The sequence below is a fragment of the Erinaceus europaeus genome, chromosome 23 (assembly GCF_950295315.1).
Source record: "Erinaceus europaeus chromosome 23, mEriEur2.1, whole genome shotgun sequence".
NCBI lineage: Eukaryota > Metazoa > Chordata > Mammalia > Eulipotyphla > Erinaceidae > Erinaceus > Erinaceus europaeus.
In genome coordinates this window covers 3,739,211-3,756,046 of record NC_080184.1, presented here as the reverse complement: position 1 = coordinate 3,756,046, position 16,836 = coordinate 3,739,211, and the positions used below count along the sequence as shown (strand labels likewise).

At 53.6% G+C, this 16,836-nt stretch overlaps 1 protein-coding gene across 7 annotated transcripts in view; it reads left to right on the top strand.

Moving 5' to 3' along the window:
• The window catches only part of PNPLA6 (patatin like phospholipase domain containing 6), a 34,529-nt gene extending 21,265 nt beyond the window's left edge, over nt 1-13,264 (top strand). For 3 of the 7 annotated variants that reach the window (XM_016192439.2, XM_060181620.1, XM_016192438.2), the window contains 14 exons: nt 925-988; nt 1,864-2,032; nt 2,164-2,346; nt 2,553-2,671; nt 4,530-4,686; nt 4,916-5,032; nt 5,142-5,211; nt 5,589-5,705; nt 5,808-5,924; nt 8,670-8,971; nt 11,295-11,411; nt 12,538-12,637; nt 12,770-12,879; nt 13,003-13,264. In XM_016192439.2, coding sequence (XP_016047925.2) covers nt 925-988; nt 1,864-2,032; nt 2,164-2,346; nt 2,553-2,671; nt 4,530-4,686; nt 4,916-5,032; nt 5,142-5,211; nt 5,589-5,705; nt 5,808-5,924; nt 8,670-8,971; nt 11,295-11,411; nt 12,538-12,637; nt 12,770-12,879; nt 13,003-13,074 — 1,814 coding nt within the window. In that variant the 3' untranslated portion in view covers nt 13,075-13,264. The remainder of the gene's footprint in view (nt 1-924; nt 989-1,863; nt 2,033-2,163; nt 2,347-2,552; nt 2,672-4,529; nt 4,687-4,915; nt 5,033-5,141; nt 5,212-5,588; nt 5,706-5,807; nt 5,925-8,669; nt 8,972-11,294; nt 11,412-12,537; nt 12,638-12,769; nt 12,880-13,002) is intronic. The other 4 variants (XM_016192443.2, XM_016192440.2, XM_060181621.1 and 1 more) reach the window with 2 other exon arrangements.
• The last annotated feature ends 3,572 nt before the right edge of the window (nt 13,265-16,836 follow it).

Below are 16,836 nucleotides of genomic sequence, written 5' to 3'. Positions count from 1 at the left end.
CTATGTCCTGTGGGCGGGGCCAGCTCTGTGTCAGTGTCAGTGGGGCGGGGCCAGATCTGGTGGTGGGACCAGCGCTGGTTGAGAATGAGTCCCTGTCTGGGGGCGGGGCCAGATATGGTGGGCGTGGCCATGTATGGATGGGAGTGAGCCCAGGTCTGTGGGGGTGGGGTCAGAGTTTGTGGGCGTGGCCAGCACTGGGTTGAAAGTGAATTTGGTCCCCCTGGGGTGGGGTCAAGAGCTGGTGGGCGGGGTCAGAGCTGGTTGGAAGTGAGTTGGTCCCCCTGGAGTGGGTTAAGAGCTGGTGGGTGGGGCCAGCGCTGGTTGAGAATGAGCCCATGTCTGTGGGACAGGGCCAGATGTGGATGGGAGTGACTCTGGGTCTGTAGGGGCGGGGTCATAGTTTGTGGGCGGGGCCAGCACTGGTTGGAAGTAAGTTGGTCCCCCTGGGTTGGGGTCAAGAGCTGGTCAGTGGCTGGGGCCAGAGATGGTGGGCGGGGCCAGCACTGATTGGAAGAGAATTCACATCAGTGGGCGGGGCCAGAGCTGGTAGACCTGTGCTGGTTGGAAAAGCTAGTGGGAGGGGTCAGAACTAGTGGGAGGGGCCATTGGTGGGCGGGGCCAAAGTGGATTGGAAGTGAATCAGTCTTACTTAGTGGGGCCGGGCTAGTGCTGGTGGGCTCCATCAGTCCTGGTAGCTGGGGCCAGTGGTGTTTGAGAGTAGTGGGGGGGGTGATCAGAGCTGGTTGCCAATTAACCAGAGCGCCCTGGCTGCTCGTGCAAAGGGCCTTGGTCAGGAAATGGAGACCCGTGGGCAAGTCAGTGAGTACTGGGCTAGGGGTCCCCTGGAGTGAGTGAGTGTATTTGTGGGGGCGGGGACACTGATGACCTTGACCCCCCCCTTAACTTCCCTCCTCCCCTCTTCAGGCCCCACACTCCTACTTAACAGTGACATCATCCGGGCTCGCCTGGGGGCCTCGGCGCTGGACAGGTGTGTGTGTTGGAGTGGGGGCCAGGGGGGGATGGGGAAGGGGGAGGCAGACCTACAAGCCCGAGATCCTTTCAGACCTGGTTCGAGCCCTGTGGTGTGCTTTACCCATCCAGCTAATGGGATATCTTTTTTTTTTCTTTCCCCTTTATTATTATTTTTTGGCGGGGGGGATTAATAGTTTAATTAATTAATTTATTTTCCTTTTGGTTGCCCTTGTTTTATTGTTGTAGTTATTATTATTGTTGTTGTTGTTATTGATGTCATCTCTGTTGGATAGGACAGAGAGAAATGGAGAGAGGAGGGGAAGACAGAGAGAGGGAGAGAAAGACAGACACCTGCAGACCTGCTTCACCGCCTGTGAAGCGACTCCCCTGCAGGTGGGGAGCCTGGGGCTCGAACCGGGATCCTTAAGCTGGTCCTTGCGCTTTGTGCCACATGCACTTAACCTGCTGCGCTACCGCCCAACTCCCCAAAATCACCATTTTTAATAGCTGAGTAGTATTCCATTGTGTATCTAGACCACAGCTTGCTCAGCCACTCATCTGTTATTGGACACCTGGGTTGCTTCCAGGTTTTGGCTGTTACAAATTGTGCTGCCAAGAACATCTGTGTACACACAGGTCTTTTTGGATGGGTGTGTTGGGTTCCTTAGGGTCTATCTAATGGAAGAGATCTTGGGATGATACTCAACCCTGAGAAGGGTACACAGATCAGTTGTTGTGGGGGTGGTCTCCCTAGTATCCAAGTCTCTCCCCACCCTCAGTGGAAGCCTTCCATGGCTTCCAGGGGGGTTTGAATATGACCCCTCAATCAGCCCCAAGTGACCATGGCCCTTTGCCCCATCCTCCCTACACCCCCCCCACCCCAATCCCCAGCATCCAGGAATTCCGGCTGTCGGGGTGGCTGGCCCAGCAAGAGGACGCCCACCGGATAGTATTGTATCAAACTGACACGTCACTGACACCGTGGACCGTGCGCTGTCTGCGCCAAGCTGACTGCATCCTCATCGTGGGCCTGGGTGACCAGGAGCCCACGCTCGGCCAGGTCTGGAGGGCACGGTGCCCCGTGGGAGACCCTTGGGGGAGGGTGGTGGTCCCTAGCCCATCCCAGGTGACCAAGGAACCAGGTGGGGTCTGACGTCCCCCCTACACCATTCCCCTCGCCTGCTCCTGCAGCTGGAACAGATGCTGGAGAACACGGCGGTGCGTGCCCTCAAACAGCTGGTCCTGCTGCACCGAGAGGAAGGCCCCGGCCCCACCCGCACCGTCGAGTGGCTGAATATGCGCAGTTGGTGCTCGGGACACCTGCACCTTCGCTGCCCACGCCGCCTCTTTTCACGCCGCAGCCCTGCCAAGCTGGTGAGGGAGGGGGGCTCCCCCCCAGGTTGGGGAGGGGGACACCCCCCTGCACCCCAAGTTTTGGAGTGGCAGGCCTTAGAGATCTTAGGAAGGCGGGGAGGGGGGCAGGGTTGGAGGCCCGGAGGCTGGCGCCTGCAAAGCCCGCCCCCCCCCCCAACCTCCGTCCTCCTGGGCCTGGTCTCTCTCCCTGTCCCCCTCCACCCCAGCACGAACTCTACGAGAAGGTCTTCTCCAGGCGCGTTGACCGCCACAGCGACTTCTCCCGCCTGGCCCGGGTGCTCACGGGCAACACCATCGCGTTGGTGCTGGGCGGGGGCGGGGCCAGGTGAGGGGGGGCCCCTTCTGACAGGTGGGTGGGCGGGGCCAAATCTGGGGGGTGGAGCCTGACTGGGTGGGCGGAGACGGAGCTGGCCGCCGTGGCCTTATCTGATGGATGGGTGGGCGTGGCCACTGGGGAGGGAGGAGCCAGAGCTGACTGGTGGGTGGGGCCAGAGCTGCTGGAGGCGGGGCCATGCCTCAGACGTAACCAGTATTGGTGGGGGAGGGGCCAGAGCTGGGGGCGTGGTCAACACGGGCAGAGCCAGAAATTGGTGGGTGGGGCCTTTCCTGATGGATGGAGGTGAGTGGGAGTGAGCATGGCTTATGGGTGTGGTCAGAGATGACGGGGGCGGGGTCAACACTTGGGGTGAAGCCAGCATTGGCGTGCAGGGGTGGAGGTGGCGGGCCGGATCTTATCTGATGGGTGGAGATGTGGGAGTGGGTATGGTTGTGTCTGGTGGGCGTGGTCTGTGCCAGTGGGGGAGGTGAGCTTGGTGGGCGTGGTCAGGTACCATGGGCGTGGCCAGTGTTTGGTGAGGAGGGGCCAGAGCTGGTGGGCACTCAGCTCTAGGAGTCTTGTGGAGATAAGAACAGGAGAAGCGGGGTTGGGTGGTGGCGGACCTGGTTGAGTGCACATGTTACAATCCGCAAGGACCCGGGTTCAGTCCCCCAGTCCCTCCCCCACCTGCAGGAGGAAGGCTTCACAAGCACTGAAGCAGGTCTGCAGGTGTCTCTCTGTCTCTCTCCCTCTCTGTCTCCCCCCCTTTCTCTTAATTTCTGGCTGTCTCTATCTAATAAATAAAAAGATAGTAATAGGGAGTCAGGCGGTAGAGCAGCGGGCTAAGCGCAGGTGGCGCAAAGCGCAAGGACTGGTATAAGGATCCCGGTTTGAGCCCCCGGCTCCCCACCTGCAGGAGAGTCATTTCACAGGCAGTGAAGCAGGTCTGCAGGTGTCTGTCTTTCTCTCCCTCTCTCTGTCTTCCCCTCCTCTCTCCACTTCTCTCCGTCCTATCCAACAACGACGACATCAATAGCAACAACAATCATAACTACAATAATAAAACAAGGGCAACAAAAGGGAATAAATAAATGAATATTTTAACATTTGGTTTATTTTCCCTTTTGTTGCTCTTGTTGTCTTTTTATTGTTGTTGTAGTTATTGATGTTGTCATTGTTAGGACAGAGAGAAGTGGAGAGAGGAGGAAGATGGGGGGGGGAGAAAGACAGACACCTGCAGACCTGCTTCACCGCCTTGAAGCGACTCCCCTGCAGGTGGGGAGCCGGGGGCTCAAACCGGGATCCTTCCGCCGGTCCTTGTGCTTTGAGCCTCGTACGCTCAACCCGCTGCGCTACTGCCCAACTCCCATAAATGAATATTTTTTTAAAAGATAGTAATAGGGAGTCGGGCTGTAGCGCAGCGGGTTAAGCGCAGGTGGCGCAAAGCACAAGGACCGGCATAAGGATCCCGGTTTGAACCCCGGCTCCCCACCTGCAGGGGAGTCGCTTCACAGGCGGTGAAGCAGGTCTGCAGGTGTCTGTCTTTCTCTCCTCCTCTCTGTCTTCCCCTCCTCTCTCCCTTTCTCTCTGTCCTATCCAACAACGACAACAACAATAATAACTACAACAATAAAACAACAAGGACAACAAAAGGGAGTAAATAAATAAAATAAATATAAAAAAAATTAAAAAAAAAAAGATAGTAATAATAATAATAAAGAACAGGAGGAGCTTCTGAGGGTGGGATCTAGGGGTTCCACCTAGGGTCAGCAGTTAGAGGGGCTGTATTGGGGACAGGGCCTGCGGGGTGGTGGGGGTCCCTTTTTTTTTGCCCCCTGCCCATCCCTGGGTGTCCTCCGGCTCACAGGGGCTGCTCACATATCGGGGTGCTGAAGGCACTGGAGGAAGCAGGGGTCCCCGTGGACCTGGTGGGCGGTACCTCCATTGGCTCCTTCATCGGGGCGCTGTACGCGGAGGAGCGGAGCGCCAGCCGCACCAAGCAGCGCGCCCGGGAGTGGGCCAAAGTAAGCTGGACCCCCTAGACTCCCACCACGTGACCCCTCTATGCCCCCCTTCCCCCAGGTCCCAGGGACCCATTCCACCACCACCACCACCCCCTTCCCGTACACACACTCACCCAAGTCCTTTTAGGTCACCCTCAATCCCTGTCCTCTCTGTCTGACCCCAAGTCACTTCTGTTGGACTGAAATTGGGGTGCGCTTCCCCCCCCCCCGCCCCACTTAACCCCTGTAGAGTATGACGTCCGTCCTAGAGCCCGTGCTGGACCTGACCTACCCTGTCACCTCCATGTTCACGGGGTCCGCCTTCAACCGCAGTATCCACCGAGTCTTCCAGGATAAGCAGATAGAGGTGCGTCTCCCCCCTGCACCCCCATAGCCGCCCCCCACCCCAACCTCACCTCACCCCCAAGTTCACTTAAGGGCAACTGCCCCCCACCCGTGTGTCCCTTCCCCACCAGGACTTGTGGCTGCCGTATTTCAACATAACCACGGACATCACTGCCTCGGCTATGCGGGTTCACAAAGATGGTGGGTATCTCTGGGAACCCCCAAACCAGCATTGGGGACGGAGGGGCGGGCTGAGCGGGCAAATCGGGGGTGGGGGTGGGGTGGGGAGGGCTTTCCCCGCCTTCCCCCAGCATCCCTGCTGGCCATTAACACAAATGATCAGTCGCCGGGGGGCCCTGATTGCCAAGTCACTAACTTGTCACCCACTAATGTCCCCGGAGGTCCCAGGTATGTGTGTTCTTGGTGGGAGGGGTGCAGGGGAATGGGGAGTAGTCAGGGAACCCCACCCAGGGTAGAGGGGAGGAGGAAGGGGAGAGGAGTGAGTTGGGAAGGGGGGTGGTTGCCTCACCCCTGCCCCTTGGGCCCCCACCCCCTACCCCGTCCCCACCCCCACCCAGGCTGCGTGTGGCGCTATGTCAGGGCCAGCGCCTCCTACTGCCCTTACCTGCCCCCACTGTGTGACCCCCGGGATGGCCACTGGCTGGTGGACGGCTGTTACCTCAACAACCTACCAGGTCAGCCAGGAGGCCCCCCCCACCCGCTGAGCGTGTCCCTATGTCTGTCCATGTCTGTGTGTCTGCCCCTCCCCCCTCCCCCAACCCCCACGTGCTGACCAGGCTCCCTGTGGCGATATGTACGAGCCAGCATGACGCTCTCGGGGTACCTACCCCCGCTGTGTGACCCCAAGGATGGGCACCTCCTCATGGATGGCGGCTATATCAATAACCTGCCAGGCAAGTGGGAGAGCCTTCCCCCCCCCACAACCCCCAAGCTTTCTCACAACCTCACCCCCCATCCCCACCCCCAGAGCCAGCCGGGTGGGTGTACAAGGAGATGCTTGCCTAACCTTTCACGCACTCAACTCACGCTGCTACAGCCAGGGGAGGGCATCCCCCTCCCTCCAGACGCCCAGGAGGGGGAGAGGGAACACCTGCTAGACTCTGGGTTTAGTCCCTGGGACTCCCACCCCCCACCCCCCAAGGGAGGGCGAGGGCTGAGCTGTGTGAGTGTTATTGCGGTGTGTGTGGGTGTCTGCCTGCCTTCCACTCTTCCTTTTTTATTTTAAACATTATTTATTTACTAGAGAGAGAGAGCCTAGAGCCCTGCTCAGCTCTGGCTGATGGGGGTACTGGGGATTGAACCTGGGACCTCAGAGCCTCAGGCAGGAGAGTCTTTTTTTTTTGCAGAACCATTGTGCTGTCTGTTAGGCCCTGCTTTTCTCTTGTTGATTTGTAAGAGGTCTTTATATATGTGTGGGTTTTTTAAAAAAATATTTATTCCCTTTGGTTGCCCTTGTTGTTTTGTTGTTGTAGTTATTATTGCTATCATCATTGTAGGATAGGACAGAGAGAAATGGAGAGAGGAAGGGAAGACAGAGAGAGGGGGAGAGAAAGACAGACACCTGCAGACCTGCTTCACCGTCTGTGAAGCGACTCCCCTGCAGGTGGGGAGCCGGGGGCTCAAACTGGCATCCTTATGCCGGTCCTTGCGCTTAACCCACTGCGCTACTGCTCAACCCCTTTAATACCTGTTTTATTTGCTTAATTTACACAGAGACAGAGAGAAATTGAGAGGGAAAGAGGCAAAAGGGAGAGAGAGAGAGAGAGAGGGAGAGAGAGGTGCAGCCCTGCTTCACCACTTGGGAAGTTATCTTCTTTCCAGTGGGAACTGGGGCTTGAACCCAGGTCCTAGCACTTTGTGGCATGTGTTCACCCAGGTGTGCCACCACCCTGGCCCAACCAAATAGGTAGGCTCCTTCCTTCCTTCATCTTTTCTCGTTATCTATTTATTGGCTAGAGACAGGAAACTCAAGAGAGAGGGGGGAGGTAGGGAGACAGAGACCTCTGCAGACCTGCTTCACCACTTAGGAAGCTTTCCCCCCTGCAAGTAGGGAGTGGTGGCTTGAACCCGGGTCCTTGTGCACTGAAAGATGTGTACTTAACCAGGTGCCCTACCTAGCTTCTCTCTCTCTCTTCTCTCTCTCTCCTTTCAAGATTTTATTTTTTTATGAGAAAGAGAGAGAAAGAACCAGATATCACTCTGGTCCATGTGCTGCTGGGGATCGAACTCAAGACCTCACACTTGAGAGTCCAATGCTTTATCCACCGGGCTACCTCCCAGACCACCCTAGCTTCTCTTTCTTTCTTTCTTTTTAATTTTTAAAAAATATTTATTTATTTATTCCCATGTGTTGCCCTTGTCTTATTGTTGTAGTTATTATTGTTGTTGTTGATGTCATCATTGTTGGATAGGACAGAGAGAAATGGAGAGAGGAGGGGAAGACAGAGAGGCGGAGAGAAAGACAGACACCTGCAGACCTGCTTCACCGCCTGGGAAGCGACTCCCTTGCAGGTGGGGAGCAGGGGGTTTGATGGCTTTTTTTTTTCTCGTTTGATAGGACACAGAGAAATTGAGAAGGGGGAGAGGAGAGAGAGAGGGAGACAGACAGAGACTCTTGTAGACCTGCTTCACTGCTTGCTTGCAAAGCATCCCAGCTACAGGTGGGGAGCGGGGGCTCAAACCTGAGTCCTTTCAAGTATCCTTGTGTGTAGTACTATGTGTACTTAACCGATGCACCTCCATCTGCCCCCCCCTTAAAATATCTTACTTATTTTATTTTAATGAGAGGGATTCAGAGAGAAAAATGCACAGAGAGAGGCAGAGTCCTGCTCAGCTCTGGCTGACGGTGGTGCTGAGGATTGAACCTGGAACCTCAGAGCCTCAGGCAGGAGAGTCTTTTTGCAGACCCACTATGCTCTTTCCCTCACTCTGTCCTGTCTCTTCTCCCACCCAGCCCTGACCCTCTGTGGCCTTCTCCTCCATCCCTCTGATGCCTCCCCCCTATTCCCACATCTTAAACCACTACCCCCGACAATCCCCTCCTAATATCATCCGTTTCTGCCGGGCTAGCGTGGGGCGCCGTGCTCTCTGGGTTGGAGAGAAGTCGACCGGACTCAGCCCTCACTCAGCAACGCGGGAGATAGATGACTCAGGAACTAGTGGCAGCATGGTAATGCAAAAGGATCTATCGATCAGAGAGCCAACGCTTTTATAGGATAGAACCCAGAAGTGGCAAGTCAGAAACAGAAATGGCTAGGAAGGGGGGTGGAGAAAGGCAAAAACACGCTGGGAAGGTGGAAGCTTCCTTGGCAACTGTTGCGAGAGTTTTAACCGGTGGGATTAATGTTACCCTGCAGACGGGGAGGGTCTCGAGGTAGAAAGAAGAGAGATCAATGGGATGGGTGGGGATCTTTCAGGCAGAACGATGATTATGTTGATGATTATGAAAATAGGCCGTAGTATCAGCAATGCAGGATGGAGGGGGTGCTGGCTTAATGCCCGACAGGTTTCTATGCACATAGTGTGTGTGTGTGTGCATATATTTGCATGATGGTGTGTATGGGATTGGGGGAAGCCCCCCCCCCCACTCTACCCTGATTCCCAGCACACTGACAGCCACTGGGGGGGGGCCTCCTCAGCGGACATTGCCCGCAGCATGGGGGCCAAGACGGTTGTGGCCATCGATGTGGGAAGCCAGGACGAGACAGACTTGAGCACCTATGGCGACAGCCTGTCGGGCTGGTGGCTGCTGTGGAAACGGCTGAACCCCTGGGCTGACAAGATCAAGGTCCCCGACATGGCGGAGATCCAGTCCCGTCTGGCCTACGTGTCTTGCGTGCGGCAGCTCGAGGTGGTCAAGTCCAGCTCCTACTGTGAGTACCTCCGGCCTCCCATCGACTGCTTCAAGACCATGGACTTTGGAAAATTCGACCAGATCTATGTGAGTGAGCTGGGCCGAGGGGTGGGGGGTGGTTGGAGTATGTGGAGGAACACAGGGCCTGGGGGGGTGGGGTGGAGGGAGGGTCAACAACGTTTCCCTCCCACCTTCCCACATTCCCACTTCACCTTTCTCAGCTTCCCACCTAAGCCCAGAGCAGCTTTCGGGTGGGGATTCCCATGGCTCCATTCCTCCCCTGGGCTCTGTGGAAGGGTCTTGCTCAGCGATCAATTAGTGATGTCTGCAGGGGGTTCAGGAAGGAGTGTCACGTTCTGTGTGCTGGACAGGAAGATGTCCGTGTCTTTTCTTTATTATAATCATTATTTATTATTATTGTATCTATTGTTATTTATTTATTTACTTATTTTTGCCTCCAGGGTTATTGCCAGGGCTCAGTGCCTGCACCATGAATCCACTGCTCCTGGAGGCCTTTTTTTTTTTCCCTTTTGTTACCCTGGTTGTTTTACCATTGTTGTGGTTATTATTATCGTTGTTATTGATGTCGTCATTGTTGGACAGGACAGAGAGAAATGAGAGGAGGGGAAGACAGGGGGGGAGAGAAAGACAGACACCTGCAGACCTGCTTCACCGCCTGTGAAGCGACTCCCCTGCTGGTGGGGAGCCGGGGGGCTCGAACCGGGATCCTTATGCTGGCCCTTGCGCTTTGTGCCATGTGTGCTTAACCCACTGCGCTACTGCCTGACCCCACACTATTTTTAATTTTTTAATTCTTCATTTATTTATTGGATAGAGACAGCCAGAAACTGAGAGGGAAGAGGGGAGAGAGGGAGACAGAGAGATAGGCACACCACCACTCAGCCCCTTATTTATTTTATTTATATTTATTTGTTTATTTTTTTACCAGAGCACTGCTCAGCTCTGGTTGATGGTGGTGCAGGGGATTGAACCTGGGACTTTGAAGCCTTAAGCATGAGGGTCTTTTTTTGCAGAAGCATTCTGCTATCTACCCCAGCATTATTATTATCATTATTATCATCATCATCATCATCATTATTTTAGGTAGAGACAGAAAGGCAGACACACATACAGAGAAAGACCACAGCAGTGAAGCTTCCTCCAGTGCGGTGGGAGCTGGGCTTGAACCTGGATCTCATACATGGTAAAGCAGTGCACTCACTATCCCAGAGCTATTTCACAGGTCCAGGTGTGGGGCTCATATGCACCACTCACTTTGCTGGGAGATCTGTCCAGAGGTTTTTCTTTTTCTTTTCTGAAATATTTATTTATTAATGAGAAAGATAAAAGAGAGAGAGAGAACACATAAGACATCACTCCGGTACATGTGCTGCTAGAGATTGAACTCTCTGGACCTCATGCTGGAGAGTCTCATGTTTTATTCACTGCACCGCTTCCTAGGCCACAAAAAAAAAAAAAAAAGAAGAAGAAGAAAAATTTTAAAACTTGGGTCCCGGACGGAGTTGGGTGGTGGCACAGCGGGTTAAGCGCAGGTGGTGCGAAACACAAGAACCAGATGAAGGATCCGGGTTCGAGCCCCCGGCTCCCCACCAGCAGGGGAGTCGCTTCACAGGTGGTGAAGCAGGTCTGCAGGTGTCTATCCCCCCCCTTCCCCTCCTCTCTCCATTTCTCTCTGTCCTATCCAACAATGAACAATGACGACATCAATAACAACAACAATAATAACTATAACAATAAAGCAAGGGTAAAAGGGAATAAATAAATAAATAAATAAATAAATAAATAAATCAGTCAATCAGACTTGGGTCCATCCTTACTAGGAAGGCATGCTGATATGAATTAGTGATGTCTGTCATGGGTCTATGCAGAGATAGATTAGGAATGTCTGTTGGGCGCACATGCGGAGATGGATGAGTGATGTCTTGTCTGTCAGGGGCAACAGGAGCTTGGGACCAGAAGGAGGAGAATATGAGAGCATTGATTGGTGATGTCTGGCAAGGGCACAGCCCAGGAGGCAGGGGCCAGCATGCTGTTTTTTCCCCTGGCAACACCTGTAGACATAGCTGTCCATGTTTAATCTCTTTGGGGGGGGGCAGAGACTCAACAAGAAGAGTCTTGTTAAGCAGAGAGGAGGAGGCAGAGAGAGAGAGAGAACATGGGCTGTGTGTGTGTGGGGGAGGATTTAGAAACTTCTGTCCCATTCTTTTCATACTTACTTTTTTTTTTTTTTAATGGAGAGGATACCAAAAGCTCCCTCCAATATGCTGGGGGCTGGGCTCGAACCCTGGGCGTTCACATAGCAAAGCTAGCACATTATCCAAGGGAGCCATTTCACCGTCTCCACCTGCCCTCCCCCAAACACCCCCCTTCACCCCCATATTTTCTGCAGGATGTGGGGTACCAGTACGGGAAGGCCGTGTTCGGGGGCTGGAGTCGGGGGGACATCGTTGAGAAGATGCTCACTGACCGGCGTTCCACGGACTTGAATGAGAGTCGCCGGGCTGATGTAAGCTGAGGGGGACGCCCCCCCCCCACATCTGGGTCCCTTCCTGCCCCCACAAAAAAAAAACCCTACTGACCTTCTCCACAAACAAATAAAAAAGACACCCTGGATTCCACTAGGCAGAGAGAACACACAGTGTCCCATTCCTGGTTACCACAAGGCTACTCAAACCCTCCTCCCCCAAAATGGCTGGTCCATCTCCCATCTTTTTTTTTTTTTTAATTTATGATTTTTTAAAATTTTATTTATTTAGTTTCCCTTTTGTTGCCCTTATTGTCTTTTTATTGTTGCTGTAGTTATTGTTATTGTTGTTGATGTCATTGTTGTTGGATAGGACAGAGAGAAATGGAGAGAGGAGGGGAAGACAGAGACGGGGAGAGAAACACAAACACCTGCAGACCTGCTTCACCACCTGTGAAGCGACTCCCCTGCAGGTGGGGAGCCGGGGGCTCGAACCCAGATCCTTACGCCAGTCCTTACGCTTTGGGCCACGTGCGCTTAACCCACTGCGCTACCACCCAACTCCCTTTTTTTTTTTTTAAGTTTATTAACTTTTTTTTTTTTTTTCCCTCCAGGGTTATTGCTGGGGCTCGGTATCTGTACCATGAATCCACTACTTCTGGAAGCTTTTTTTTTTTTTCCCTTTTGTTGCCCTTTTTGTGGTGGTTATTATTATTATTGTTATTGATGTATTCATTGTTAGATAGGACAGAGAGAAATGGAGAGAGGAGGGGAAGACAGAGAGGAGGAGAGAAAGACAGACACCTGCAGACCTGCTTCACCACATGTGAAGCGACTCCCCTGCAGGTGGGGAGCCAGGGGCTGGAACCAGGATCCTTACACCGGTCCTTGCGCTTTGCGCCACCTGTACTTAACCTGCTGTGCCACCGCCTGGCCCCCTAATTTATTAATTTATTTAATTATTGGATAGAGACAGTCAGAAATCAAGAAAGAAGGGGGTTGGGAGAGAGACAGAGAGACCCCTGCAGCCCTGCTTCACCACTCCTGAAGCTTTCCCCCTGCAGGTGGGGACCGGGGACTCGAACCTGGGTCCTTGCACATTGTAACATTTGTGCTCAACCAGATGCACCCCCCACACACACACACACACACCCCTCACCTCTTACAGGTTCTGGGTTTCCCCAGTTCTGGCTTCACTGACCTGGCGGAGATTGTATCCAGGATCGAACCCCCAACCACCATCTACGTCTCCGACGGCTGTGGAGATGGTGAGGACAGTGGGCGATGGGCACACCTGTCCCCGTGACCCAAGCTGCCCAGGGGAAAGAGATTGGGGTGGACCCCTCCCCTTTCTTCTCCCCGGGCTTCCCCTCACCTGCACCCTCTTCCCTGGACCCCAGGGGAGGAATCGGACTGCCTGACAGAGTATGAGGAGGAAGTGGGCCCCGAATGCTCCCGGGACGAGGGGGGCTCCCCAGTGGGCGCCAGCCCCAGCACAACCTCGGAGATGGTGAGACCCGGGGGAGGGGGGAGAAGCCGGCGACTGGGGGGAACGTGGGGACCCCTCCCCTTTTCCCTGCGCAGAGGGGTGACGTGGGACCCCACTGAGGGTGGTCACTGTGTGTCCTCGCAGGAGGAAGAGAGATCAGGGTTGCGACAGCGTCTCTTGACACCCCAAAGTCCCCCCACCAGCTCGGACACCTGAGGCCCCGGATTCTCAGACGCCCCACCTGGAGGGGCACGGGGGTGGGTGGAGCCCCCACACACACATTGCCTGCTGCTATGCCTGGGTCCCAATCCCCCCCTCACCTCGGAAGCCCTCTGGGTGGGTGGGTGTGGGGGGGTGGAGGGGCGCTGCACTGATGATCTTTGACCCTCTCAATAAACCTGCCCTCTTGGAAGTGGCCTTGTGTCCTCTTTGGGGTGTAGGGGGCGGGGCGGCCAGTCCCCCACTGTGTGTGTAGCTAGAGTCACACTGGGTGCTGTTTGCTCCAGACCCCCCCCATCACATGTGTCCTCCCCGCCCCCATCCCGGGAGTGGGGCCTGGGTGGGCCACCCCTTCATTTCCTCAAAGGGGTACCCACAGCGTCTGACTCTCAACTGGTCCTACTGTGTGTGTGTGTGTGTGGGGGAAACAGAGAGAGAGAGAGACCTCAGCACTGAGCTTTCTCCAATGTCTAGGGGAGTTATTTTTGCAAACTCTCTTACGATTTCATTATTATTATTATTATTATTGTTTTTGGATAGGACAGAGAGAAATGGAGAGGAGGGGAAGACAGAGAGAGGGAGAGAAAGACAGACACCTGCAGACCTGCTTCACCGCCTGTGAAGCGACTCCCCTGCAGGTGGGGAGCCGGGGGGCTTGAACCGGGATCCTTACACTGGTCCTTGCGCTTTGCACCACCTGCGCTTAACCGGCTGCGCTACCGCCCAACTCCCTCATTATTTCTTAATACATTACTATTTCTTAATACAGTGCCAAGGTTCAAACCTAGGACCTCACATATATGTTTGCTTCTGAGCCATCTCCCTTCTTTTCTTTTTTTTTCATATTTATTTATTTATTTATATTCCCTTTTGTTGCCCTTGTTGTTTTAGTTATTGATGTCCTCGTTGCTGGATAGGACAGAGAGAAATGGAGAGAGGAGGGGAAGACAGAGAGGGGGAGAGAAAGACAGACACCTGCAAACCTGCTTCACCGCCTGAGAAGTGACTCCCCTGCAGGTGGGGAGCCGGGGGCTCGAACCGGGAACCTTATGCCCTTCCTTTTTTATTATTATTATCTTTATTTATTTATTGGATAGAGACAGCCAGAAATCAAGAGGGATGGAGGGAATAGGGAGGTAGAGAGACAGAGAGACACCTGCAGCCCTGCTTCACCACTTGTGAAGCTTTCCCACTGCAGGTGGGGACGGGGAACTCAAACCTGGGTCCTAGGTCCTTTGATGCCTCAACCATGAAAATATTTTGCGGGGGCCAGGGGGTAGCGCAGTGGGTTAAGCACACGTGGCACAAAGCGCAAGGGCCGGCATAAGGATCCCTGTTCGAGCCCCCGGCTCCCCACCTTCAGGGGAGTCGCTTCACAGGTGGTGAAGCAGGTCTGCAGGTGTCTGTCTTTCTCTCCCCCTCTCTGTCTTCCCCTCCTCTCTCCATTTCTCTCTGTTCCTATCCAACAACAACAACAGCTATGACAACAAGAAGAATAACAACTACGAGGACAACAAAATGGCAATAATGGCCTCCAGGAGCAGTGGATTCGTAGTGCTGGCACCAAGCCCGAGCGATAACCCCGTAGTCAAAAAATAAATAAATAAATAAATAAAATAAAAATAATCTAGGGCCAGGACTGGGTGGGGGAGACAGCATAATAGTTCTGCAAAAGTCTTTTCAATTCTCTGCACAACCATCAGTCAGAGCTGAGCAGAGCTCTAGTCCCTCTCTCCGTGGTGTGTGTGTGTGTGTGTCTTCATTTAAAGAAAAAAAATAAGCAGCTTTTATTTAGGGATCAGTTAGTGGTCTCCCTGAATGAGCTCCCATGCTACAGTGCACAAGGACCCAGGTTCAAGCCCCCAGTCCCCACCTGCAGGGGAGAGGAATCTTCAAGAGTGGTGGTGTCTGTTGTCTGTCTCTCTTCCTCTATCTCCCCCTCAATTCATCTCTGTCTCTATCCAATAATAAATAAAATTAAGAATAAAATCCATTGTGGACCTATTATTTAAACATTGTAGTAACAACTGCTATTTATTTGAGAGGAGAAGCGGGGTGGTGGTGGTGGTGGTGGTGGTGGTGTGTCTCTCTCATTGCCTTAGCCCTGGGGGTTGGGGTTGAGGGTTAAGGGGTTGGAACTGTGGTCAGGAGAAAAATTGTCCAGGGGTTAATCCCCTGGGAACCTCTGAAGCTGTGGCCTCAAGGGACTTAGCTGATGTGATTAAATAGGAACACTGGAGCTCAGTAGATGATCCTGGATTATCTGAGAGGACCTCACTATCCTCTCAGTGATCCCTTGGGGGAGGGAGGGACAGGAGAGGGGTGGAGGGTCAGACTAGAAGGGGCAGGGAGAGAGAGTGAGAGAGAGAGAGAGAGCAGTGGCTGGGTCCAGATGACAGCTGCTGGCGACAAGGAGGGAAGAATTTAAGATCTGAGGGGGTCAGGCGGTGGCACAGTGGGTTAAGCGCATGTGGCGCAAAGCGCAGGGACCGGCATAAGGATCCCAGTTCGAGCCCCCGACTCCCCACCTGCAGGGGGGTCGCTTCACAGGTGGTGAAGCAGGTCTGCAGGTGTCTGTCTTTCTCTCCCCCTCTCTGTCTTCCCCTCCTCTCTCCATTTTCTCTGTCCTATCCAACAACAAACGACATCAACAATGGCAATAATGATAGCCACAGCGAGGCTACAACAAGGGCAACAAAAGGGGGGAAAAATGGCCTCCAGGAGCGGTGGATTCATGGTGCAGGCACCGAGCCCAGCAATAACCCTGGAGGAAAGAGAAAAAAAATTTAAGATCTGAGAAGACAGGTACATCTGTTGCTAGAAGCTGGAAAAAAAAAGAAAAGAAGAAAAAGAGAGGGGCCAGGCGGTGGTGCACCTGGCTAAGCGCACATATTAACAGTGCGCAAAGACCCGGGTTCGAGCCCCTGGTTCCCACCTGCAGAGGGAAAGCTTTGTGAGTGGTGAAGCAGGCCTGCAGGTGTCTCTCTCTCCTCCTCCCTATCACCCCCTTCCTTCTCAATTTCTGGCTGTCTCTATCCAATAAGTAAATAAAGATGATTAAAAAAAGAAAAAGAAAGAGGAAGTGAGGAAGAAAACAGATGTAAGGAGTGGGGGGCTTGAACTCCCGTCCATTTAAAAAAGGGATATATTTTATTTAGGGGCCAGATAGTGGCACACCTGGTTAAGCACACACACATCACAGTGCACAAGGACCTGGGCTCAAGCCCCTGGTCCCCACCTGCAAGGAGGAAGCTTCACGAGTGGTGTTGCAGGGCTGCAGGTGTCTCTCTGTCTCTCTCCTACACACCTACAGCCCTGCTTCACCACTTGGCAAAGCTTTCCTCTGCAGGTGGGGACCTGGGGCTTGAACCTGAGGCCTTGCACATTGTAATATGTGTGCTTATTGCAGTGGGCTCTGTTCTGGCTCCTACGCTATTTAATATTTACATCAATGACCTCCCAGAAACCTCTTCAAGGAAGTTCATCTACGCCGATGACATCTGCTGTGCAACTCAGGCATCCAAGTTCGACATCCTCGAGGAAACACTCACGAAAGACATGTCTCTGATATCTGATTACTGTAAAAAATGGCGACTAATCCCTAGCACTGCAAAAACGGTATCATCTGTTTTCCATCTACACCATGCCTCGGCCTCGCGTGAGCTTAATGTGCAGCTTGGCGATACGAGAATCCAGCATGAAGCCCAGCCAGTCTATCTTGGCGTTACTCTCGATCGCACTCTGTCATTTCACGAACAT